This window comes from Rhopalosiphum padi, chromosome 3 (genome assembly GCF_020882245.1).
Source record: "Rhopalosiphum padi isolate XX-2018 chromosome 3, ASM2088224v1, whole genome shotgun sequence".
NCBI classification, from domain to species: domain Eukaryota; kingdom Metazoa; phylum Arthropoda; class Insecta; order Hemiptera; family Aphididae; genus Rhopalosiphum; species Rhopalosiphum padi.
Genome location: NC_083599.1, coordinates 44618107 through 44645963, shown reverse-complemented (window position 1 = coordinate 44645963; position 27857 = coordinate 44618107). Strand labels below are relative to the sequence as shown.

At 23.6% G+C, this 27857-nt stretch overlaps 1 protein-coding gene across 4 annotated transcripts; it reads left to right on the top strand.

Moving 5' to 3' along the window:
* Positions 1-23: 23 nt before the first annotated feature.
* LOC132923932 (serine/threonine-protein kinase Genghis Khan) lies at positions 24-27214 on the top strand. 4 transcript variants are annotated; one of them, XM_060987945.1, is made up of 32 exons: positions 24-476; positions 4618-4684; positions 4756-4926; positions 5242-5432; positions 5504-5584; positions 6225-6373; positions 6863-7157; positions 7801-7923; positions 7993-8296; positions 9035-9159; positions 9667-9773; positions 9861-10080; positions 10147-10247; positions 12402-12543; positions 12681-12805; positions 12865-12976; positions 13437-13585; positions 14252-14358; positions 17366-17544; positions 17615-17819; positions 17891-18177; positions 18250-18396; positions 18467-18602; positions 18691-18944; positions 19521-19689; positions 19752-19940; positions 20028-20213; positions 20280-20527; positions 20600-20684; positions 21106-21225; positions 21556-21716; positions 21784-27214. In XM_060987945.1, the coding sequence occupies exons 2-32, from the start codon at positions 4648-4650 to the stop codon at positions 21892-21894; spliced, it is 5016 nt and encodes a 1671-aa protein (XP_060843928.1). In that variant the 5' UTR covers positions 24-476; positions 4618-4647; the 3' UTR covers positions 21895-27214. The 4 variants fall into 4 exon arrangements, with proteins under 4 accessions (XP_060843928.1, XP_060843926.1, XP_060843927.1 ...); XM_060987943.1 differs by having other exon boundaries at positions 26-476; positions 19509-19689; XM_060987944.1 differs by having other exon boundaries at positions 27-476; positions 18250-18393; positions 19509-19689.
* The last annotated feature ends 643 nt before the right edge of the window (positions 27215-27857 follow it).

Genomic DNA, 27857 nt, shown 5'->3' with positions numbered 1-27857 from the left:
ACGCGCACATCAGAATGCGTTTCGAAAGGTCAACGCGCCCAAAAATAATGGTACCGTTGCGCGGCGTTGCGTTGCGTGCCGGTCCGACTCGCGTTGTCGAAATTCCCTCGTCAACAGCGCGCAGCGTACGAGATTATACGACGTCCGAACTCCAAACGTTCGTGATACCGCGGGTAGCGAAATAAGAGAAAAAACTAGGTATTCTTCAGTGGCTAACTCCGAGCTCCGGACGACGGAGGTAATTAACAAATTACCAAAACAGGAAATACGCGACGAAAGAAACGTAAAAGAAAAGAAAAGACGTTGCGCGGCTGTTACACGTGCGTCGAATTGTTGATCCTATCAGTCGTGATGGGCGCATCGGGTGACTGGTCCGTCGGTCTCGGGATGGCGCGGGGTACCTGAAAACATCGACGTCGGCCGAGGCACTGCATACAGCGTACTGATCGCAAACAACAGTATAATAATTAATTCCGGTGAGTAAATAATGTATAGTTAGTAGTTACTGTATCCATAACAGCGTTTCATCCAAACGATTAACTGTTGCGACGTTCGCGTCGGTCACCCACTCGTAGTCACCAATAGTGGTCAGATATGGTTTTTGTTTTTATCGGCTCACATATTTTGTCAAACTGTTTCTACACTGATCGTTGGTTGACTATTTAGTTACTACCAGGGGTGCTTTCCTCAATGCAGAAAATTCAATTGTACACATAATGTTCGGTTAAGTTAAATACAATGCTAACTTTGTAATGCTGTACATAAAAATGAAATATTTATTTTAACTTTGAATGTATTCTCATGATTAATTGCAATTTCAATAAGTATTAGTATAATTTTTAACAATATGTCAATATTATTGTAGAATGTAATGACTGAATCGATCAATTATTATAATACCATGTATGGTGTATATGTAGGTAGAATTAGTTGTTTGAGTTAGAATTTTAATTTTGGTATTGTAGAAGGTACTAAAATCTAAGGTTAATTTATTTATAGGTATATTTATTGGTTATCAAGACACATCCCTTATATCTTTTAAATTCTATCTAAAATGTAAAAAATTAGTGTATTGTATATACTAGTATAGTATTATCAATAATTAATAGTTTAGAAACAAAATATTCTGTTGTTACTTATTGTAGTGTACCTATTGAAATACTATAATTTATGGTGTTTGCATTACTGAGAGGCTGACGTTGGATGAATAGTTGGGTAATAACTAATAATCTGTTAGTATTATGATTTAAATTGTAATTGTGTTATGTTTGAATTTTGATATTTACTGTTAATTACTTTTAATTTTTTAAAAGTATTCTAAGATTTAATGTACTTATATTTTATATGATTATAATTTATTGTAGTACCTATTATTAATTGTTATTTATTTATTTTAGTACTACAACTCCAAAAATATTCGCTTTTTCAATAATAAACTACTTTTTTTTCTCGATAAAAATAAAAATAACCAATATTTTGATGTAATGGTTCTTAAAATTATTAGTTAGTCATAAAAGCAAGACTAATAAACAAATCATAAAACATTAATAAATATAAATACAGTTGTTGTGTTTATATTCAATTAAATCAATTACTGTTTTATATAATTAAAAGGAGGTTTATGAGTTCCTAGGTGCATTATTTATGAATTATAATTATTAAAAATTATGATAAAAAAATATGGATGCTGATTTAAAATATATCGTTTTCTTTAATTATTTTGATCTTTGTGAACTGTGTTCTAGGTTATAAATTTCATAATTATTCATGTAGGATATCAAAAGTTATTGAATCTGTAACATTGTTTTTCTGTATAGCTTGAATTGGTTATTTTATTTTTTTTTTCGGTTTAGTCATTGGAGCTAAACATTTGAAATTATAATTCCATAATCTTAAGTATTTGAAATATAAATTGACATTTTGTTCTTTAATAACTAATATATTTATTTATCAGACAGTTTTGTGTTTTTTATGTGTTGAATAATTAAAAGTGCTTAATTTATAACTTAAGGAGATTATAAACTTATCAAGATAAATTAAAACATGATAAAATTAGGACATCCTCTAGTTGTTAATTTTTTGGTTGGTTACGAATTCAGCAAAATTTGATATTATCTTATTCACAAATACAAATGATACAATATATTATAGACATAATATTCACTAAGTATGTTCACGTCTTTTTTCTGTAATATTGCAGTTATTAAAAATCTGATTTTTAGCATTGATGACGAAGATGTGTCCTATAGTGATACAATTTTTTTTCAGTAAATTATTTAGTGAACATTTAATGTTTTAAAATCAAACTTTAAACTATTAGTTTTTGAGTTATTTAACTTTGTTAATAGGTGGATGATAATGAATTTAGAAAATATGAGGGCTATGGTGAATTATACATTTTAGTAAAAAATATTAATCTATCTACATTTATAATTTGTAAAAATGATCAAAGTATAATAAATCTAAGATCCAATATTCCATTTTCAAAGACTTAATCCTTATAGAAATATTTTATCAACTCAAAAATTATTCATTTGAATTTTGGATTAGGTACATTTTTTTTTAAAGATGAATTACAAATAATTTTAAGTAAAAAAGAGTGTTTTATTTGTAAAATAGAAATTTTTCTCCCGACAGGACACTCCTTAAGTATTACAAAAACACATAAAATAAATTGTATTTAACTGCAGTAAAAAGGAGGCAAAGCAAGCTTGGTGAATTAATCTATTTATAATATTTATTGAAAAATAAAACATATAATTTCATCATCCTAAAAGATTTTGGAAAGTTATTGTTATTGATAAATATATTGGTATTAGTTTCTAAACTATGTATTTATTAGGAAGTATTTAGTATAGAATATAATATTATGTCTGCAATTGGTTACCAAGTAAATAAATAATAATATTATGTATTATGTTTGTATCATGATTAAATGTTGATTTTATAATTTTTTTGGTTTAAAATATCTATGTTATTATTAGAATATGTTTTAAGTAATTAAAAATCATTTTTCGTTTTTCATTAAGTGTTATAAATATATATTTTATTGAATATGAATGTTATAAATGAGTTTATAATGTATAAAAAGTGAATATTTGTTGAATTTTAATTTTTATATTATAGTTATAAAATAAAAAATATAGGTATTGCATACATTGAGTAAATCTCTTAGCATAATTTAATTCTATGATGTATTAAATTAAGTTTCATTTTATGTATTCAATTTTAAAATAAAATCTTTTAATTTTTACATCAAGTTACGACTAGTTTAATTTGGAAGGCTGTAGAATAACAATTACCTTTTTAAATTTGGTTATTTATTATGAAATTAATCAATAATAAACATAAATAACTTTTATGTTTATAGAAAAGACATATTTAAATTCTAGAATCTCTAAGATCAGTATAATATATCTAATACTAGAATTTAATAAACCTGATGTACAAGTACAATCATGGATGTATTTAGGTTAGGTTTTTATGTAGGAATTATTGCTTCGACTTAAGATATATTTCTTATCACTTATCATTTATTTACTTATATACTACTATTGATACTAATTTTCATTATTCTCTTGGTTTAATGTCTAATAATTTTGTCTATTTTTTAATCTATTGTGATATAATAGTTTAAAAAACATGAACACATATGTAATATTTCCTATTTATTGAAAACTGAAACCACCCTATCACTTATCGATATTTTATATTTTTAAGGCCTAACAAATTGCATGGTTTGTTCTGGTAAACTTGTGACTTAGTATATCCCGATAGGAAAAAATCACACAATGTCAAATTGCAAGATCGAGGTGGGTAGGTTTGGTGTTTGGACGTGTTCTCTGTAAACTTGATGAGCAATATGTGATCGGGTGATGAAGAATTTCATGGACCAAGTGATTGCATGTAGGGCTAGTAGGGGGGGGGCTATGCCTGATATTGTTTTTCATGTTTAAACCTCAACCTCTTCTGAAGAAAATGATATGTTTATTTTTTGCATAAATAAATTTGATCTATAGCAGTTTTAAATCCTGCATTCTTTTGGAGACACTCTTAGTTATTTAATAAATAATTATAATAAGCCATTCATGATTTTTTAATCCTTTTCTTTAGTTTATGCTTTATATATTTATATTTTATATGTATTTAACTCTATTATTTATTACTTGTATGTTTCCACACAGTTCAATATTTGTTTGAGTTCATTATTTTGAGTTAGAATCTCATTTTATAATTTAAAGACATTTTTTAATTTTATAAGCATTTAACAATTGGATGGTCTGGATGTAAAAACATATTATTTAATATTGTAAAAAAAAAATATCATAAATTAAGTGCTTAATATAGGTCTTTAAGCCTTAAAGTTTAAGGTATCATTTACTGATTTCAATTTTTAGTTTTATTAAATTGAACTATCAAATTAAACATATATTTTACTTACTATTTTTTAAAGTAGATTTAATTAAAAAGCATAATAAAAATTATGATAGACTTCATTGGTATGTGAATTACCTTAGGTAATATATTTTTTATACAAAATTTAATTTCAGTTATTTTAAGTATAATATATCAACTATAAAGTATAAATTTAATTTACATAAATGTATATATTTTTAGATTTTTTAGTTGTCAAGTCACGGGAATGCCATGTCGGAAGCTGTGACTGATATAAAACTTTTATCAGGTAATATAGTACAATTTTATATTTTTATTAATAACTTATTTTTCATTTTTTTTTAAAATTACATTTCTTAGGCGATAATCGACTGAGACAGTTGGAAGCATTATTTTTAGGAGGTCCAATACAAGGACAAGGAAAATGCTTCAGTATTGAAACCCTTTTAGATGTTTTGCTTGTGCTATATGATGAATGTAATAATTCTTCTTTACGCAGAGAAAAGACTGTATCTGATTTTATAGAATTTGGTATGTATTAATTATTAATTATTGATAAAAATAACAGATCTGCAATTTTTTTATTTTTACAAATTCATTCTTATTAATTATTAGCATTGAATTATACCGAAGTGTTTTGTCAGTTGTTGTGGTTCTTTCTTGATCATGCCTTTAAATTTTTTTAATATATTAAATAAATAAATGTCATTACTTACGTTTACTGTGTTGCATATTATATTATGTACAGCTCATAGAATGATTGAAATTAAAAAAGAGAAAAAAACTGATCATTTAGACTATTACTTAAAATAATATTTTAAATATGTGTTTTACTTATAATTATAGTAAAACCTGTGGCATTATGTGTTAAGTCATTGCGTTTGACTAGAGATGATTTTGAGACTATCAAAGTAATTGGCCGTGGAGCTTTTGGAGAAGTATGTGTTGTACATATGAAAGGAACAGATAAAGTATATGCTATGAAAATTCTTAATAAATGGGAGATGCTTAAAAGAGCTGAAACAGCATGTTTTCAAGTAAAATAATGTTTTTAATACTAATATGATAAAATGTTAAATAATAATTTATATATTAAATGAATTTTCAGGAAGAAAGAGATGTTTTGGTGTATGGTGATCGTAGATGGATAACTAACTTACATTATGCTTTTCAAGATGAAACAAACCTGGTAATTTTTTGTATATTATAAAATACAATTAAAAGAATATACCTCCTATACAAGTTATAAACAAGTTATATTGCTTATATCTTGATAATTAAAATTTCATATCCTATTAAATATAATAAATGGTTTTTGAATGGTACTAAGATTGACTAAAAATTTTTAAAAATGTATATCATTAGCATTCCAATATATATATATATATATATATATATATTTATAAGTTGTAAACAATCTTAGACTGAAAATATGGGTTTTAAATGGATGTTAGTACACAATTAAATATCTAGTAACATAGTAAATTTGTGTTTAGTAAAAGCATTGTTGTGTCACTGTTTTTATCATTGAAGTAGATTGATCTTTCATCTCAAAATTATGTTGTTAAACAAAACTGTGTAAAATATTACAATTTTTAAATACTTATAAATAATTTTAAAATTTAAATATTAATAAAATCATACTTAATAGTTAATACCCTAAATATACCTTTAACTTTAATAGCTAAATTGTGTATCTCTTCTAATAATCTCTTCCACACTGTTAAAAGTTGTAATAGGTTTTATTTTGAAGTTATTTACTTGTATTTTAACTTTTAATGTGTATAATTATAATTTAAATCAATTTTTTCATTAAAAATGTATTTCAGTATCTTGTTATGGATTATTATTGCGGAGGAGATTTATTGACTTTATTGAGCAAATTTTTTGATCGCCTTCCTGAAGATATGGCCAGATTTTATATTGCTGAAATGATATTAGCAATTAATTCAATTCACGATTTACATTATGTTCATAGGTGAGTTATAACATTTTTTTAGAAATGTATTAAACAACCAAAGTAGAGTTTCATTGTTGCATGAAAATAAAATGCTAAAATTAGATTTATTGAATATATATATTTTAACAAATACAGTAAATGTCTTACCTTTATATTTGATAATTGGTCACTTATATACTTAATTGAATATTGAAAATCTGTGTCGTATTATTGTATTATTGCCAATAACTCACTTGTATTGTATGTTGTGTGTAAATAGATTATATATGATATAATATGAACATTAAAATGAAAAAGAACAGTTATTAAAAATTATTTCAGATTCCAAAAATTGATTTAATAATGTCAAAAATATATTGGAAAATAAATTTAAAATATGCAAGGTTAAATAAAGTTATTTAGATTCATATTTATTAATACACCACATTTTTTACTAAGAAAATTATCGTTTAAAATTAGTAAATAGAAATTTATTTAGAATCTAATAATATAGTATTAAATTTACAGAGATATTAAGCCTGATAATGTATTATTGGATGCTAATGGTCATATACGTTTGGCTGATTTTGGATCATGCTTAAAAGTGGGTTCAAATGGTTTTGTTGAAAGCAATGTTGCTGTTGGCACACCAGATTATATATCTCCTGAAATATTACAAGCTATTGAAGATGGACAAGGTTGTTATGGACGAGAATGTGATTGGTGGTCATTGGGAGTATGTATGTACGAAATGATTTATGGAGAAACTCCATTTTATGCTGAATCTCTTGTACATACTTATGCTAAAATAATGAATCACAAGGTATTTATATTCATTTTTAAAGAATTTATCTTAGTATTTCTCCTCCAATTGTATTAAATTAACATTTTGAAGTATTGTAAAAACTTAACATTGATTATAATGAATTTCAAAGGTATAATATTATTTTTTATTTTTTATTGTTTATTTTGATATTATATAATTATAATTGTATAAATTTCAGTATTATATTTTATTTCAATATTTATTTATTTTTAATTTATATATTCAATTATTTATACTGATTCAAGAATAGTTACAAATTAATTACAAGATTCATTATTTCTTTCTTTGGCTAATTTTTATCTTAATGATATAGTAATCTGAACGACTCAAAATATGTGGCCAATAACAATTAATATCCTATTTTACTTGCTTTTTATTAACTAATTTAACTGAATTTAACTATATCTATTGAGAATATACACTAACTTCACATTATATATTATTTCTATAGTGTCTTATATTTGTTAATTTTCATAATAGATGTATTCATTTTTTTTTATTGGTCAAAATTATATTAATTTTTATCCTGATTTTCTCCTACTATATAATTTCATGACTTTTATATTTCAACATTTGGCAAATTGAGATTTTAATTGTTATGATCAACCAAAAAATAATTATTTTCCAATCTATGATCTAGAATTGTTTTGATTTCCCAAATGATCAAGAAGTACAAGTTTCGGAAGAAGCAAAAGATTTAATGAAAAAACTCATTTGTAGTGCTGAACAAAGATTAGGCCAAACTGGCATCAATGACTTCAAAGTAAATTAAATCATAATACTCATAATAATTTTAATAATAATTATTTTATTTTAAAATTACATTTTCCAGGAACATAATTGGTTTATTGGTGTAGATTGGGATACTATAAGAGACAGTGTAGCACCATATATTCCTGAAGTGTCTAGTCCAACTGATACCAGTCATTTTGATGTTGAAGAAATTGATATTAAAACTGATATATTTCCTCCTACTCCTTCAAATCCTATATTTTCTGCTCTACATTTACCTTTTATTGGTTTTACTTTTACTCAAAATAGCTTTGTATCAGATCTTGGATCTATTGGAAAGTCTCTTTCATCGGGAAAAACAACTAAAAGAATGCGATCTCAAGAAAGAAAAAGTGAAGTAGAAGGTTGAAATAATATTATTTGATATTTTTACTAATTTAACTTTGAATCAGTTCATCAGATTTTTTTGTTAATTAATACTATTGAAAAGTTTACTGGAATAAACAGTATTCAATATTTTTTTTCTGTGTTATGAATTATTCTTAATAAAAAACAAAAGCTAGGTTATAAAAATTTTTAGTTTAGGTTTATTGCTTAAGTTATACTAAACAATAGAATACTAGTTCTATAATAATTTACAAAGGTACAATTTCTTGGCAATGTTTAACGCCAATTAATTGCTTGGGTATGGTCAGTGTTAGATGCAGTGTGGATGCAGCCACTGTTTTACTGTCTGTTGAGTCTAGATGCAACAATAAAATTGTAAAGAAGTATATTTTTGATTCAGTGTTTTAAATTCTTAAGAAATAAAAATAACAACATTATATAATGATTTGATACTGTATAACACACATGTTAATTTAAAATAAATCAATAAAATATCAAATAAAATACGTTTTATTTGTTTTATTTTTATATTTAATTTTTAATATAATTTAAAAAAACTGGAGGATATTTCATTGTATAAATAAATTTACTCAAGTAAAAAAAAAAAACAAAATGTCAACTTTTAAGATGTAGTCCTAACTGAAGACAGATTATTTTCAATTACAATATAGTTTCATAAACTAAATAAAATAAATAAATTAATATAATATAATTTATTATGTATAAATATTAATTCACATTATATTCATGTTTAGATTCCGAAGATCAATTAAAAAAATATAAAGAAAATAAAAAAACTCATAATGCTTCTTTTAGTGATGAAAATGAATTGGATATTATAATAAAAAAATTTCAACAAGAAAAAGAAGAACTCCAAAAAGTAAGTAATTAATTATAACCTTAAATTTTTATTTTATATTTTTTTTGATTAAGTATTTAGTATTTATTATTAATAAAAAAAAAATCAGCGGTCTATCCTAATTGATGAGTAGAACAATCAATTTTGTTTATTAACCACATCTAGCCTGCACAAAATAGAGCAATAATTATTTAATATAATCAACAAAAAATTTAACTATTTATAAATAAAATGTAAAGATCCTACAAAATTGCATTTATACAAATATCGATTGATAGTAAAGTATTTAATTCTAAATGCTTAATAGACATTTTAAGTATAAATTAGTTAATTACAACTATTGTTATATTGAGTTTGATGTAAAAATTATAATTACTATTGTTTAAAATATAAAACACTATTATTTCTTAATTCAAAATGTAAGTTAAAACATTTTAGTAATATTAGTTACAAATGCAGTTAAAAATTGCTTTTATTTTTAATATTTTTAAATTGTTTAGTGTAATACAGTTAACATTTTATTTTTAGGAAAAACAAGAAACACAAGAAAAATTAAAAGCTCAAGAAATAGAATTAATGGATGCCATGGGACAAAAGAACAATGCTATGACTGAATACGGTCATGTTACTAATAAGTATGTGTATTATATTAATTCTGCTGATTAAGAAGAAGAATATTTTCTTGTGATGTTAGTGGTTTTTAATTGTTTTAATTATTTTAGGTTATCTGAACTCAGGCAACACAAACAAAAGCTCTCTAGGCTTGTTAGAGATAAAGAGGAAGAATTAGAAGAGGCTATGTCAAAAATAGATATATTACGTCAAGAAGTTCGTCGTTCAGAAAAAGTTCGTAGAGAGCTTGAAAGTCGATTAGAAGAATCTATAGCTGAAGTTATTAATGAACGTAAACTGCGTGAAAAAAATGAAGAATTGTACCATCAAGTAAATAAATTATTTGTAATATTAATTGATATGAAGATAACTATATAATAAAAATATTATTTTTAGTATAAGAGTGAAATTGAACGATCTAATCCACCGTCATTTGCTAGTAATAATTTTGAAACTAATGAAAATGCTAACCAAAGAGCAATGCAAGAAATAATTCGGTATGTTAAATTTAAAAAAAATTAGCACTTGACGTACCTATATAATGTGAACTTAAAATATTTTTTTTATTTATTATAAAACTATAAAAGAAATATTTTAGATTTAGAATTGGTTGTAAAAGCAATGATATGTATTTTTTAGAAAATTTTTTAAAAAATTTTTTTGAAGACCTTTCATGTTTTGGTATGCTAACCAATGGGAATAAAATTTCATGTTTAAAATCTTAGATTTTATAATTAAAAACAATTAAATAACTAAATTATTAAATTAAATAAATTAATAAGTATCTATTTAATGACCTATTTAATTTATTTCTTGTAATTAGAAATAAAACAGTACTAAATAATATCTTATAATTCGTTAAAACAGGATTCTTACATTTTTTGTTGTTAAGATTACATTTAAAAATGTATATCAAAATTCTGCAAAATATATGGTTCCATATTTATATTTTTTGAAGCTCTGTTTCTATACCAAAGGTTCTCAACCCTTTTGTTTTAATTTTTATGGTAATATTATCAATGTCTACCTTGTTAGTTTCTAAAAATAATTAAAAAGATTCAAACATCTCTTAGTTTCCTTCCCGAATACGAGTTATCCACAGCTGTATTATTTTTTTAAATGCATAAACTTTATTATACATTGTGAAAATTGTTGTAAGCGGACCTTGTAAACTTAAATTAAGAGTATTTATCATGTTAAAATAAAATATCAGATCAGTAAGTAAATTTTGTGATCCATTCAGTATTTTGTATGAATAAGATATAATTGCTTTTTTTTTTAACTAAAAATAATTCTATTTATTTTCTTAACTCAATAAATCTAGCCAAGACTCTACCGTGGGATAACCACCAAACTTCTGCATGCATTAATAAATGAGAATGCTCAGATCCTATTTCCTCACATAAAATTGAAAATAACCTAGAATTTAAGGCATTGCATTTTATAAAATTAAGTATTTTAACTTTCTCAGTCAATACTTCATACAAATCTTGGGACATTTCAGTCGCAATTGAAAACTGATTTTGTTATTTTGTAATTTGTACGACTAGTTTATAATCAATGATGTCAGAATATAATAACAGATACTTACAGATAAATATTTCCAAGTGTGAAATCTGGTCACAATGTACAAGGTTTAACTTTATCATTTAACCACTACTTTAGAAATATAATTTTTCCAATATTACATGGACTGGTATCTTTTTTATCGCGGACCGGTGGTTGAGAACCACTGATCTATACAATATATATTATGATATTATTTTATTATATTCTATCTATTACCACAGTAAAGTAAAATCAATAAACCTATACATTTTACTTTATATTTTGAGTTCATTAAACATTAACTCACAATATTAAACTTTTCATGATAGTTAATCTATCTAATATTATGATTTTTTTAAATAGTATAATATAGTGATAAAAGTAAATTTATAATTATTTACAAATTTACAATAGTCTAAGTGAAATTTGCAAGTATAAATAAATTAAACTATAATTATACTAATAATTAGTGTATAGTTGTGTATCTTTCCTAATAAAATTGAAGTTACAAAAAAAATTATATATTTTATTCAAGAAATCTTTACTTGTAACATCTTCATCATATTGATATTATATAAGGTTGTAAGCAATGATATACCAAGAGCCATGTGTTTGTTTCTTGCTCCCTACTTTTATAGCATTTTTGATAATATTCTTATTGCACCAAATACTAAAAAATGAAATATCTCAATACCTAATGATCACAGAAACATTTGTGTTTGTACGATCGAATGCTATAAATGTAGGTAGTTATTTTTGTTGTAATATACACAATGTAGCTTAGTTCTTTGTGCCTTTTTCTAGTTTTACAGTAGAGTAACTTCCCGTGTTTTTTCCAAACATAAAAATGTTATGTCGGTTTATTTGGTAATTGTAAAAGCATTCTCACAAAAATATCCTATTTTATTAATTTTAAAAGGTTTTGTCTCATTTACATTATGATTAAATACATGTTAATATTATACAATTAAATATATAATATTTATGATTAGCTGATCATTTCTTTATGATATTAATGTACTTATTAATATTTTAATTATACAGCAATTATAAAAAATTAATTTGTTGATTTATAAATTAACGAATGTAAATTACTTAAATAGATTGAAAGGAGAGATTGAACGGTTAGAAGTAGAATATAATGAAAATATCAGCAAGGAACAAGCAAAATATAATTTGGATACTAACAAATTGAAAGATCAAATATTTGAAAACGAAGTTATTCAAAAGTCTTTAGAAAAAGAAGTATGTTTATCTTTGATTTGTTTATATTAATTATTGAAATATTTTTATTATAGTATAATTTAATAACTTTGTACTGAGTTAATAAAACTAATGTTTATATTGGTTAAAATTTGTTAAATATAAAAAAAAAATTTCAGAAAAAAGAAAGTAATGAAATAATCCGTTCAATTGAATTTGAACATAAAAGATTGAAAGATGAATTACATGTAAAAAAACAGACTATTAATCAATTGGAATCTCAAATATCAGACATAATTCAATGGTAAAAATTAAATATACACCTTACATATTATATTTTTATTTTATTAATTATATTTTTAGGATTAGTGATGAAAAAGATGCTAGAGGATATTTGCAAGTCTTGGCAGCAAAAATGAAAGAAGAGTTAGAATATTTAAAACAGTGTCCAAATAATAATGGCCAATCAGCTTTAGTAAGAATAATATTTAATATATTACATTTTAATTTATTTCTTTCATTTAAATAGTTTACTTATAGTTCAAAAATATTTGGACTTTTTTTTTAAAATTATTTTATATTAATAAAAATATATAAATTTATACAATATTGTCATTATATTAACTTAATCATTATTATTTTGATATTAGCATACTCTAATATGTATTCATTTATTTTTTGTTTTATAATTGTTGAGCAAATACTTTTTTTTAGTAAAAAAGGTAATCCTTTAATACAAAATTCAATTTTTTCCCACTATTTGACTAAGTAATGAATATTTTGCCGATTTTATTTTATTAATTTTTATAGTTTTAAGACACCTGCTTAATTGCAGGATATTTATTAGTTATTCGTTATCTTATATAAATATAAGCATCTTAGAATCAACTATTGCCGAATAGATGTCTTTGTTATTAAAAATATTTTATTTTTAGGATAATAGTTGGAGAAATAGAAGAAGCCAAAAACTTGATAAAATGGAACTTTTAAACCTTCAAAGTTCATTGCAGTCAGAAATTCAAGCTAAGCAATCAATAGGCGAAGAGTTAAGCAAGACTCGATCAGAATTAATTGCAATGCAAAAGTACGATTTATCTTATTTCATATATGTATTCATATTTTGTGAAAGAACATAATATTATGATTTTTTGATAAACATCGATGGGTTGGAAAAGGACCTATAATATTCTAACAAATAATTCTAATTTATATCATAATTTTATATATTGCTAATATTATTATTTTTTATTAAAAGTATATTAGATTTTTAGAATTTTTGCTTATACCAAAATACATATTTATGATGAATATTAAAAATTATTAGTAATTTTAATGTGAATAATTACTGGAGCCTAACTTTAAGCTTTAAATTGTAAAATTACTTAAAAATATTATTTAAAAGATTTTTCCATTACATTAATAAATATAAAAATTAAACTGAAACTATAATGTTAAACCATACAGTTCTAAAAATGTCTATAGATTAAATCATGGTTCATGATTTAGTTTAGTAATTTTACAAGTTTGAGTTTCAATTTCGAAAGTAAAATTTTAACCTAAAAATTGTTTTTTCAATAAGCAGCAATTCTAAAAAATTACAAAAAATTATCTTGTACTATAACAAATATTTAATTTAGATGCTAGTAAAAGCATTGTCCAAGACATTCAAAGTAAAAATCCTTATTACTCTTAATTAAACTCAAGTTAACTCAGTTACCAATAATAATAAACGTTTTCCATAATTTTTCAGAGAATTAAGAGATTTTCATCAGCGGTATGAATCTTTGGTATATAATATGAAAGATAAAGATGACATGATAAAGGAATTACAAAATCAGCTAGATGCCAGACAATCCTGTAAGATAAAATATTTTGATAAAGTTTAATATTACAGCGTTTTCATAGTGTAGTGTCCCAGCATAGTTAATATTTACGCTTTTATTTTCTCCCAATAAATATTTATAGGTTAGAACATCTTATGTTTCTATGCCATATAATTACAGATTACCTAAGATCTATCTAGGTTTCTGTTATACTATATTATCATTTAAATTTTATTTTAGACTCATAAATTATATTCAGAACATTGTGTGTTTTTTCAATTCCAGATTAGAATGTAACCAATTTACTAAGAAAAGCAAACAAAAAAAATTATTTAATATGACTAGTCAAAAGTATAAAAATATTTAGGTAAAAATCTTATAAAAATTCATTATATATTAGATAGTGGCAAATTGTTATGGCTATTTGTGGTTAACTATAACTAATTCATACAAATTTTAAAATTTATCATTTAAAATCTGAAACTTGTTTGTGCACTAAATATTATATTCATTTGTGCCACAATATTTAATGTGTTTATATCTATGTATTATTTTACTATTTCTCAAATTAACTCAGTTCTATAAAATTCAAATTATAAAAAAATATTTATGTGCTATTTGTATTTTGATTTTTAAAAGATAAACATAAATAAATGATAGAAATTATCAATGTGTAAAACTTTCTAATATTAATCATCATATACATTCTCGATCTGCAAATTATTACTTAAGAAATCCATGTCGACTTTAAATATGATCATAACCCAATTTGAAATGTTTTTCCTCTATATAAAATTCTATGAAGTTGATAACATTTATTTTAATCTTGATTTTTTAAGCAGTTCACTATTACGAGAGTACTAAAATAATAATTTATTGGTTGATAAATGGCTTAAATATTTTTTAGTTTCCATTATTTCCTTAGTAAAAAATTGAGATAACTTATTTTACAAATTTTGGTCTGGATGATGAATTAAGACTTACCTGATTATGCCTTTGAATCATATATTCAACTCAATTCAAAAACAAAATTATAAACAACCAAGACAAATAAAGCTGAAGTTCTGTATAAACAATGTAATAATGAAAATGTATATCCATAATTTGTGTGCCAATGAGTAATTGTATTAAAAATAATCCGAAATAATAAAATTTGTGTAAATAAACTTATTTTTAGTAAATGTGCACAAACTAAGATTGCCCGTGTAGTGTGTCTGCCAATTATGTTCAGAGTATGGTGGTTTGTCTATTGTATACATGTTTAAGTTGCCTGTTAAATGTGCAAATTTGCACAGCTTAAATAATGTTTTTAATTTTTACTTTAATTGATTTTTCAGCAATCATATTATGGAATACATTTTAATTTTTCAGTTAAAAATTCTAATAAAGGCTTCTAAAATAGGATATTAATTAGTAAATATTTATATATAATGTAGTATCTATAAATAGTTGATAGTTATTATTTAAGTTAATTAGATTATTAGTGTGGTATAAAAATAATTTCATTACTTAATCTATTTAGTTTGAATGTCCCTCTTCATTAATGGTTTTAACAGATGTAATCGACATTGTGGTGGAGGCATAGTTTATGCATCTATTTTTAATACTTAGATATCTTAGGAATATTGGTATTTGAAACTTAATCCTTGATATTTCCACTACGAGGTCCCACTTACAGGTTAAAGTTATACTTCATTTAACTTCTATTGCGGGATTAAATTATAATTCATGAATATAGATAATATGAGTATGGACAATTGCTTTTCAATCTACAGTTCATTTTATAGTCTCCTCTTATTCAACATCAACAAAAAAGGCAATGAGCTATCTAATACCCTATTTAACTATAAAAGTCTAACTATTCTACTTAAAAATGTAATATTCTTATTCAAATATTTAATATTATTTATAATTAATAATAAAAAAAATATATGTGTAGTGTGGCTTAACTTTTTAAACTATTATGTGATAGACATTGATTCTTTATTTGTTGGCTCATCATGTTAGAAATGATTATAAACATTTTAAACTGTACAAAGTTATCTTTTATAATCTATGCTGTAACAATTATTACTATAACGATTATAATAATTTGTTTTATTTAATTAGGCAAGTTGCCTTTGTTTATTGGATTATCGAGTTGTGTTTGGGGGCTCGTCATTATCTTATTTCAATACTATTTCTGACTAGAACTTCTTTTGTCAATAGGTTTGTAATGATTAGATTAATGTGTGAAATCATCTTGCTGTTAACCTTAACATAATTGTTTTATTAACAACACTGACTAGAAGTTTGAAGGAAGTTACCTAATTATTGAGACATTCATGTTAATGTAATTTTTGTTAATTTAAGTAATAATTGCTAGACTTGTGTATAATATGTGTTAAATTGTAGTGTGATTATTGATAAGATGCAATGTAGTGTGTATAAATTTTATATAAGTACCTAATCTCAGTTTGAAGAAATAGTAGAACACAATAAAACTATAAATAAATTAGATAATAATAAAAGTAAATATAAATTAATTATTTATTATTATACTTATTTTATGTGCATGAAATAGCATCACTTCTGCCATTAAAATTTTTTATTTATGTAAGGGTCACACTTAACAAATAAATTATTTATAATTTATATAGATTTACCATATTTTTAAATTAAACAACTATAAATTGTTTTAATTTTATCCTTAGTATATATTTATTTATGTATTAATTATTTGTCAATAAATACAATATTCCAATTATTTTTTGATTACAAAATACTAGTTACTAATTAAAACATTAATTAAAAACAAATTTTGAATTTGAATGTTCAAACTTGAAACTAAAATATTTTTAAACTTGTCATCGATTCTTATATCTGAATATAATCAATTCATATTAAATATTATTTTATCCTTTTAGAGCTATAAAATAATTGTATGTTTAAGTTTTTAGTTATTGTGTTAATTAAATATGTTTTAATTTTTACTAAATCTAGTTTTTAATTACAATGTTTGTATTTATTATTTTTTTGTGTTATAATTAATATTTTTACAGTTTTAGGTCAATCTTCATGTTCACCACTATCCTATTTAGATCACTTTTTAAATGAATCTGCAACTGGAAATAGTAATAAATCTAATTTAAATGATAGTATTGATAGTTATGATAGAAGTTTTGATGACAATAAAGCACTATCAATTAGAAAGTCTAGCTTTTCAGATTTCAATAACACAGTTAGTGACTTATATTATTATTTAATTTTATTGTTTGATATCTTTTTATTATTTAATGTTTAAATTTTAGAACCCTAACAGTTTAATTTCTGAAAAAGGAAAATGTCATCAGTTTGTAGTTCGAACATTTTCTTCTCCAACTAAATGCAACCATTGTACATCATTGATGGTTGGTCTTGTTCGGCAAGGTGTAATATGTGAGGTGTGTGGATTTGTGTGCCACACCATTTGTTCAGACAAAGTACCATTGCTTTGTCCAGTGCCTCCTGATCAAAGTATTTATCTATATTTTACATATATAACGTTTATATAAAAAAACTTGTTAAATATGCAATTATTATTTTAGCAAAACGACCATTAGGAATAGATCCCACACGAGGTATAGGTACTGCTTATGAAGGTTATGTCAAAGTGCCAAGATCTGGTGGTGTTAAAAAAGGATGGGTGAGACAGTTTGTGGTAGTGTGCGATTTCAAATTATTTCTATATGACATTTCGCAAGATCGAAATGCTTTACCTGCAGTAACTGTATCCCAAGTGTTAGATATGCGTGATCCAGAATTTGCAGTCTCTTCTGTAAGAGAATCTGATGTTATTCATGCTGGAAAAAAAGATATCCCTTGTATCTTTCGTGTATGTATTTTGTCAGATTTTGAATTATTTATAAATCCATTGTTTGATTTTTAATTTATTAATTTTTTTTAGATAACTACTTCACTTTTAGATCCACCTGGAGTCAAAAATCAAACATTAATGTTAGCCGACACAGAAAGTGAAAAAAATAAATGGATTGTTGCTCTAAGTGAATTACATAGAATCTTGAAAAGGAATAATTTACCCAATACGACGGTAGTAAGAGTTCAAATTATATATTTTTAATTTAAGTTTTTATCTCAATTAGTTATTGTTCTCGTTAATTTAGATATTTAAAGCAAAAGAACTCGTGGATAATACAATTTCAATTACCAAAAATGCCATGGCTAGTGCTATAATTGATCCCGATCGTTTAGTAATAGGAACTGAAGATGGTTTGTACTGTATAGATTTAGATCAATTAGGTGTGTATTGTTTTATAAATATAAATATATTTTGTTACACAACTTTAAAATATATAATTTTATCTAATTTCTGTTAATCTTTCATTAGAAATCGCTAAAATTGGAGAAGCAAAGAAAATTTTTCAAATAGATTATATAGCAGAAGAGCAACTTATTGTTGTATTATCTGGTAAACAAAGACAAGTTCGTTTAATTCCAGTCCGTGCTTTAGATGGAGATGATGTGGAATGGGTTAAAGTAGTTGAAAGTAAAGGTTGTATCACATTTTGCACTGGGCTGATGAAGAAGTATCCTGGCATGACAAATCTTCAGTACTGTTTGTGTATAGCTGTAAAACGACAGGTAAAATGAAGAAATCCTTAAGAGGATTTTGTACTGATATATCTTGACTTAGTTTTACTAACAGCAAATATTACGTGGAGAAGAATACTTTTACTCTATTATTTTTTAAAATTTGAGTTAATTGACTTGTTAATCAATTTTAATCTGTTAATCTTATCAATCTTAAAGATAAAAAAGATAAAATTGTCTAGGGTACCTTGTTATTTTTTTATTTTATAATTTCAGAACAAGTTATGAGTATTTTAAAATGTAAAGTATTATTAATTATTTAATTAATATATCTTTCTTATTTATATAAAAATTATTGTGCGTTTGTTAGTACTTTTTAGTCCTAGAAACCACAAGAGCTTTTTCTTACAATTTTTAAATACTGAAACTCTAATTAAAATATTTTAAAAAAATACTCTGATAATATTTTTACCTAGAAATATGATAAATGGTCAATTCAGTCTTATTATTAAAAATAACAGTAAAATTATAAGTAAAACGGTGTCAGCATATCTAAGTACGATATTCTTTTAACTTATTTCAATTTAAATTAAAATCTATTTATTTACATTGTAGAATACTTCTCAGGTGATTATTTACGAGGTAACCAGGACTAAATTGAGGCATAAGCGACTTAGAGAAATAATGCTACCATCTCAAGCACAAAGTTTAACTGTATTTACTGATGGACGGTTATGTGTCGGCTACCATTCTGGCTTCAGTGTTTACCATATAACTGGAGATCATCATCCAATCTGTAATATTATTATTTTTGGTTAAGTATAAAGTTTTTTATTTATAATATTATTTGTTTCACAGCTTTGGTACACCCTGATAATCACATGATGGGTTTCTTATCATACTCTGCAATGGATGCAATCAAAGCAATTGAACTTCCTAGAGGAGAATTTCTACTCATCTTCCAATCTTTAGGTATTTTTGTAGATTCTCAAGGTCGGAAATCAAGAGACAGAGAAATTATGTATCCTAGTGATCTTATTGATGCTAGTAAGTTATGTATTTTTTTTTAAACCATATGGTTTATTTAATATATGAAGAATATTTTATACTTAACTTGTTGTTTAATTTCTACAGGTTATTGTGATGGTCATTTATTGATATATAGTGAAACCCATATAAATATATTTAATGCTGATAGTGGTGATTGGATTCAAACTTTGAACTTAAGAAATTCCCATCCTATTAATAATACTGGCTCATTAACTGTGTGTTATATTGATGACTTACCATGTATAATATACTTGTCCAATGTACACCAAAGTATGCTAAAAACATATATATTAAAAAGTTTTTTCTAATTTGTAAAATTGAATATTATTATTATAGGAGAACTAATCAACATCAGATGGAGAGATTTAACTGGCAGTATGTCTATTCCACGAACCAGAAGAAGGTTTTCAGTGCGTGAAGGACAAAAAGCAATTAGAGGACCTGATCGAAGGTCAAAAATAATATCAGCTCCTACTAATTTTAACCATATAAGTCATATGGGACCAGGAGATGGAATACAAATTCAAAGATTGCTTGATTTACCTACAACTGTTGAAACTGCCGATTCTATGCCTCCAACTAAAGTAATAGTTATTTAATATTTATCAATAATAATTTCAACGATATAGAAAAAACTAAAATTTATTTATTTATAGCCTCTTCAACCATTTACTTCTACAACTAATAAGCATTCATTTCAAATTTCACGAAGTCCATCGCAGCAACATTCAACATTGAGTGGTAATTACTTTTTTATTTTAATGAGTAATGATTAAAAAAATAGTATTAATAAAGGTTTTGATACTAATACATTTTTAAAGATTTTAGTAAAAATAAATAATTAATAAAAAATATTGAAATAATTATACAATTGTATTTAAATATGTTGGTCAGGCTTATTAGAATAATATTATTAATGAACATATTGTTAAAATAAATTTTATTTTACCATTCATCAACTATAATAATTCAAAGTGGTGGGTTAATCACATTCTATTTAATATATATAAAAATGTTAAATATTAAAACTAAAATAAATAAACTTACCGGCTTAGAAAAAAAAAAATTAAAGTCAACTGCATTTTAACTGTCAACAAAGTTTTAAATGGATTTTAATAAACAATTCAATTGTATTTATTACAATTAAAATATTATAATTTAGACAAGTTCAAAATGGCAAGAGCAAAATATGTGATTGACATGACTCGTCAGTCACCTGAAGAAAGTAAAAATTTAATATTACGATCAGATATTAATAAAACTGTTTATCATCCAATTGTTGGTAAGCTTGGCATGATTTACTATGTAGTTGTATGGACTATTGTAATATTAAATAGTACGTGTAGCATACATTAAAAGTATTACTAGCCAATAAAAAAGATTTTTAATTATTTATGTCATAACATAAATAATAGAATCTAATTATAATTATTAATTTTAATTTTTTTAATATAATTTGTGTTTAGTGATTTCTCCTTATTAATAACAATTTATGAATTCTTAAATTATTCCAATAAACTAAGCTAAAATGTTTTATTTTAATGCACGTATAAAATAAAAATATTAATTATCTAAAATAAAATATAGTAATCCCTTGTTTTATTTATTTTAGGATCTACTGCAAAAAGATCTTACATAAAAAAGAAAACAATACTCCCACCAAGAACACCAGAATCTTTTGGATCTAACTATTCACATCATCACTCAGATACAGATCTACCACCAATGTCTCATTCATTAAATCGCAGCATTTCATCTTTAAATGAATATAAAGTAAGTGGTCATGATAATCATACATTATTTATAATACTTCAGACATTATAACTAATATTGTTAATAGGATCATCAGATTGGTAGTTCAAGGCATTCTGTAGCTTCAAACAACAGTAGTAATACAAGTACTCCTCCAAGTCCAAATCGTGAGCACGGATCATCTAGTTACGATAGTTAATAGTTAAATAGTATAATACATGTTTTTTTTATCAATATGATAGGTTAAACTATTATTATAGGTATAATGTGTTAATTAATAATACTATAGTGTACTAACACATAAATAATTTTTTTTTATTAAAATTATTGATGGATATCTGAAATCATTGTGCGATCAATTTTTTGAAATTATTAACTTGTGAAAACTAATAATGAAGTAACATTTAAGGATCTCTTTTTACTTTCTATTTCTTTTTCTAGTTTGAATTTTGTGAATTTAATGAATTACTTATAAAAAAAAATTTTAATTAATTTTTTTTAATTTAATGTATAAAGTTCAAGTATTTATGTTTAAAAACTTAATAACTTAACTTTTTATTATAGGCCATTATACAACAAACATGTTTCAAAAAGACAATAATATCAAGTTATGAATTTATAAAAGAATTTTGAACTTAGATGAAAAATGGTATCATTATTATAACTCTAAATGTTTTTTAGAAATTAATAAGATCCCAATCTAGATTTTATAAGAATAAGCATACAACATTTCACTATGTTCTATAACAGAGATGGGCAACTCAATGTTTCTAGAGCAGCGGTTCTCAACCTTTTTAGTTTTGCGGACCACTAATTTTGTAAAAAAATATTTGAGGCCCACCCATAACATACCTATATACGTTTTCATAAAATTATAATATATATATTATATATTATATACATATATAGACTATAAAACTATATAACAAGGGTGGGCAACCAGTCGATCACGACTCCCTTTCGTATTTTCTTGAATTTTTGAATTTTTTCTGTAAATTTGTATATCTTAATATATCAACGAATATAAAAATTATACTTAGAAAATGCAATAAATAACTATGAAAAATGAGATTATATACAGATATCGAATAAAAGAAGTGTAACACGCATGCACATATATAATATACATATTTTTTTTTTATTGACAAATTTTTTTTTTGGTCGATCGCGACAACCTAGAAAATCTTGGATGTCGATCGCAAGTCTATTAAAGTTGGCCACCCCTGCTATATAAGATAAAACTACATTCAAGCGTTTGATATGTATCGTTAATTGTATACTTATTGTACACTAGTTAAAATTGATTAAATATTATTATGATCAGCAATATAACAAAAAATATATAATAATATTATTTTAAATATATATAATATTTAATATTATACCTATGGCTTGTGGTCCAGTACCATGCTGCTCGCGGCCTATGGCCCATGGGTTGGGAACCGCTGTTCTAGAGGGCCAATTTTTTTGAAAGTAAAAATCTAGCAGTCCAGAGAACATAGAAAGCAAAAAAAAAAAAAGGTCAATAAAATTTACATTTGACATTTATAGTTCAATGCTAGATAAGAATTATTATCTATGTTTTACCATTTACCATAAACAAGTTTTATAATTATAATAAAATAAAATACTGAAAAATTCTGAAATTTTATATTTTTATAAAGTAATTTGAAATGTAGCACGAGCCACCAGGCCTGTTAAAAATGAAACGCAGGCCGCCAATTGCCCATCCCTGTTCTATAACAATATCAAACGATTCTGGTCATAAAATTCTATTTCATTGATTTTGCATTTATTTTTATTTTGTTTTTATTTGTAAATGCTCATTTTAATTCTAGTCTTGCATTTTCTAGTTTCTAATCTTTATAAACTGTTAATTTTTTCATACTATTAATATTCATCATTAACACATTGATGGACATACACATTTTGTAGTTATTCCCCCTATGTAAAACCAGACATTGCTGTTTTTTTCAAATGGTTTATAAATGTTTTCTTGTATTAATAGAATGTACATTTTTAATAATTAACCTTAAGTTCAGCTTCTAGATTTATATACAATTTTTAAATTTATTCCTGTTGATTTTAAATGGGTTACTAGAGTTCTATGAGTATTTGTCATAGAGTTGGTAATAACATCTTTATCTTATATATTCTACTTCTGATGAGTCCAATTGTTATTTGATACATTTAAAATTTAAGTTTCATTTTATCGCTATAACAATAATGATCACTTGATCAATATTTTATATATAATATCTCCATCAATGTGTCATTTATACATATATTTTTATTCTATTATTAAAATCCAGTCAGTAATTAAAGATATATTTTTAGTGTTTAATTCGTTCCAATGTTATGTGGGATACTATTTTTAAATCTATTCAATTAATTAATATTTATGACTTGTAGTATGCTTATAATTAATTAATAATTACGAATACAATATTAAATATTTAAATGACTAGTGTTCAAAGGATAATTTGCTATGATATTTCTTAAATCAACATGAATAAAAAAAAAAATAAATTCACTTCCAATAATTAATTATTAAACAATAAATATATTTTTTCTAAGTAACCAGGTATGGTTTTCAACTGAAATACATTTAATATTAAAACTGTTAAAAGTTATAAGATATAAGTATTATTTAAAGTTATATATTTTCAACTATGAAATAATTATATTACATTTTTGTTATATGTGTACTGTATAGGTTTAATATATTTTTGAATTAATTTCACATTTTTTGTAACAATAAATCTATTAATTGTCAAATAATCAAATAGTCCACAGTAATTATATAACATTTTTCTAGACAGTTTAAAATTTTTAATTTAATTTTTATTTGTATAATTTTATTAAATGTAAATTAATTCTAATTTTATCATAAACATATTCAATTTTAGTAGTTTTTTTTTAACTTAATAGTATGTGATACTGCATGTCATGTCTAAGTCTTACAACATATAATAAATCTATGACCAGCTAAGTACATTTACTTTCTTTGTTTTAATATTACAGTGTATAATAATTTATTAACTTATTAACCAATTGAAAGGTAAAAACATATGTGTTCTTTTGTTGGTAATTTATTTTTTATATTTTAAAACGAGCAATAAGAATTTTTAAATTATTCTATTTTACATACTTAGAACTTGCTTAAAAATTAAAATATTGAAAAATCACAAAAGAACACTGATAAATTCTTACATTTAAATTTGTTCATAGATTAATTTACTGTAATATTAAAACTAAGAACACATAATGTATACAGCTAAACTCAAATTTGCTTTGTTATACATATAACACGTGTAGGTATCACATCCATATCCTTTTAAAATTATTAATGAATTGTTTAAGGTTGAAATAAAATTTAAAATAATAGAATTACATAATTACAAACTAACTCTTTTTGCTAATGGTCTTTGAACACTTGTCATTACAATAATTGTCATTTGTTGTAAAAAATCGTCATTTTGCTCATTTCTAATTGTTATTATCTATGTGTAAAATCCCGTGAATGAACAAACGAATTTGTTTTATTTTTTGTACAAATAACTTGATTAATTTTTTTTTTAATTAAATTAAGAATATTTGGAACGGTCAGTTATTAGTGTCTTTCTGATATTAATTTAGTTGGATTATTTATTTTATGTAATTGATACAATTGATAATTAAAAATAATTAATATTTTTTTTTGTGTACTCGTATTTATAAAACATTCTTTACTTTATTATATTCATGATTTTACAAAGCATTTTTATTTAACGTAATATGTCATAACGTTGATAAACATTTTATTATATACTGTTTATTAAGTAAAACTAATAAATTATAGTTAAATATGGTTTTATTCTTATGCTAAATAAATACTTATTAAATCACTATCATATTAATACATATTCAGAAAGACACTTTATTTGATCATATTTTGTGTACAGGGTTACCTATTATGTACATTGTTAAAAAAAACTAATTATCTAATTAGAAGGAAATATTTTTGAAACTATATGACACCATTTTACAATTGAAGTCAACTTATACTATTTATTTAATCATAATTTTGTTAAAAATTAATTTACAGTAGTTCATTTATAGTAATTTATCTAAATTCCAAGAACTAATTAACTATAAAATAAATTTATTCACACATATTTCATTAACCTAAACTCTCAGTCCATTATAAAAAATTGTTACAATTTGAAGGAACGTTAAGAACACTAACAACAAAACAATTTTTTCACTACATAAGAAATAATAAAATTAACTAGGCCTTTTTAGAGAAAACCCATGTTACATCCTATTATGTAAATAACTTGTTTTTTTTCATTTTTTATAAAAACTAATAAATTAAGTTGATAGGACAACATTTCTTGATAATTTTGTACCCTTGTAAACCCACCAATAATTTAGATAACACTTCTCTAAATTCATCTAGATTATCAATGTTGTACTGTAGCTTATTGATAAATATATACATGAACTTCAGTTACTCTCTATGTTATTGAATTTTACAGAGCTCACAAATAAAGCAATTAATATATAATATATCTAATCTTAATTGTTAAATGTTATGTAGTAATTATATTCTGAGTGTAATAATGCTTTTTATCCCATTTCCTTTTAAATCTAAAATTTGATTTTTAGAGTAATTATACCATAATAATTCACTAAATTATTTTATTTTATAAACAAAAAAAAATTTTTGTAAAAAAATAACTAAAGAAAATTAGAATAAAAACCATAAGTGTTAATATCTAATGCTAAAGAACATTACATAAAACATGTACAGTGTACACCATTATAATATGGTTTTTATTAGTAATATAGATACATTTTATGATACAATTTACTATGTGCCCTTTACACACAGAACATTTTTAGATAAGCTTAATCAAAATATAGGAATAAAAACATTTCTTATACATTATTTGTAGACATTAAAAGAATTAACACTTTTTAACACTAATTGATAAATTAGTTTTGTACTAAAATAGTATAAATTAAAATGTTTGCAGATAATTTATATATTTTAATCTAAAGTTGGATTTATTCTTATTAAAAACTAACACATTGACAATAAAATTTTTGTATTAATTATTATTGTGCAATTAATTTACATATTTTATTTATAATATATTATGTAATTATAACTTGATTTGATGAATTGACATTTGTTTAGAAGTTTTAAATTTCTACTTTTTCATAATTCTAGTCTTAAAAACTATTTAATTACTGTACAAAATAATATTACCTAAGATTTTGTCGCGGTTCGGGTTTATGATTTAACAATTGTTTTTAATAAATGATTTGATTAAATCCAATATTTTATATCATACAATTAGTATTACTAATATTGAAATTAATTAGTTTATACATACTATTATATGCTCGTTTTATAATTTAGTCTTAGATCAATTATTTTAATAAAATGGTTTATTGCTAGAAATATCCGATTATTTATTATATTTGTGTATTCAAAATATACCATGAATAAAACATACTAAAATATTTTATTTGCTATTTTTATTGTATTATTATTTAGACAATTAGTTTTAACACAAACTGCTTTTTTGTTAAAGTTCATAGAATTTCCCCTCAAATAATCTGTAACTGATTCATTGATGTACTACTGTATATATATATTAATAAAATTTCATCAATGATATGAACCTTCAATTTTGTGAATTCTGTAAACTTGTAAGTACAATTAGCATAATTAGGCGGGATTTTATCTGATTTTTAGCACCATTAAAATTTACTTCTAACAATATATAGTATATGAAAATAAGTTTTAAAAAGTAAATGAGTTGATTATATTCCTATTTTGGTTAATTACATAAACCAAGTGTACTTATACAAATATATATTAGATATTAAAAAAATAATCCATTTCTTTTGTTATAATTGTTTTAAGTTAAAATGATTTATTTTAATAAATACAATAAATATAATACAACTATATGCTTTTATTTTATCGAGTCTCTTTTTTGTGGTGATAAGATTGTTCCCCCTCAAACCCAATGGCCAATTATAATGTTTTCAAATGAAAAAAAATATATATATAAATAGTATATAATTAATACGCTTTATTTAATTTACTTGTCTATTAACCATTTGGTTTAAAAGTGGCATTTAAATATTATACTTATTATTATT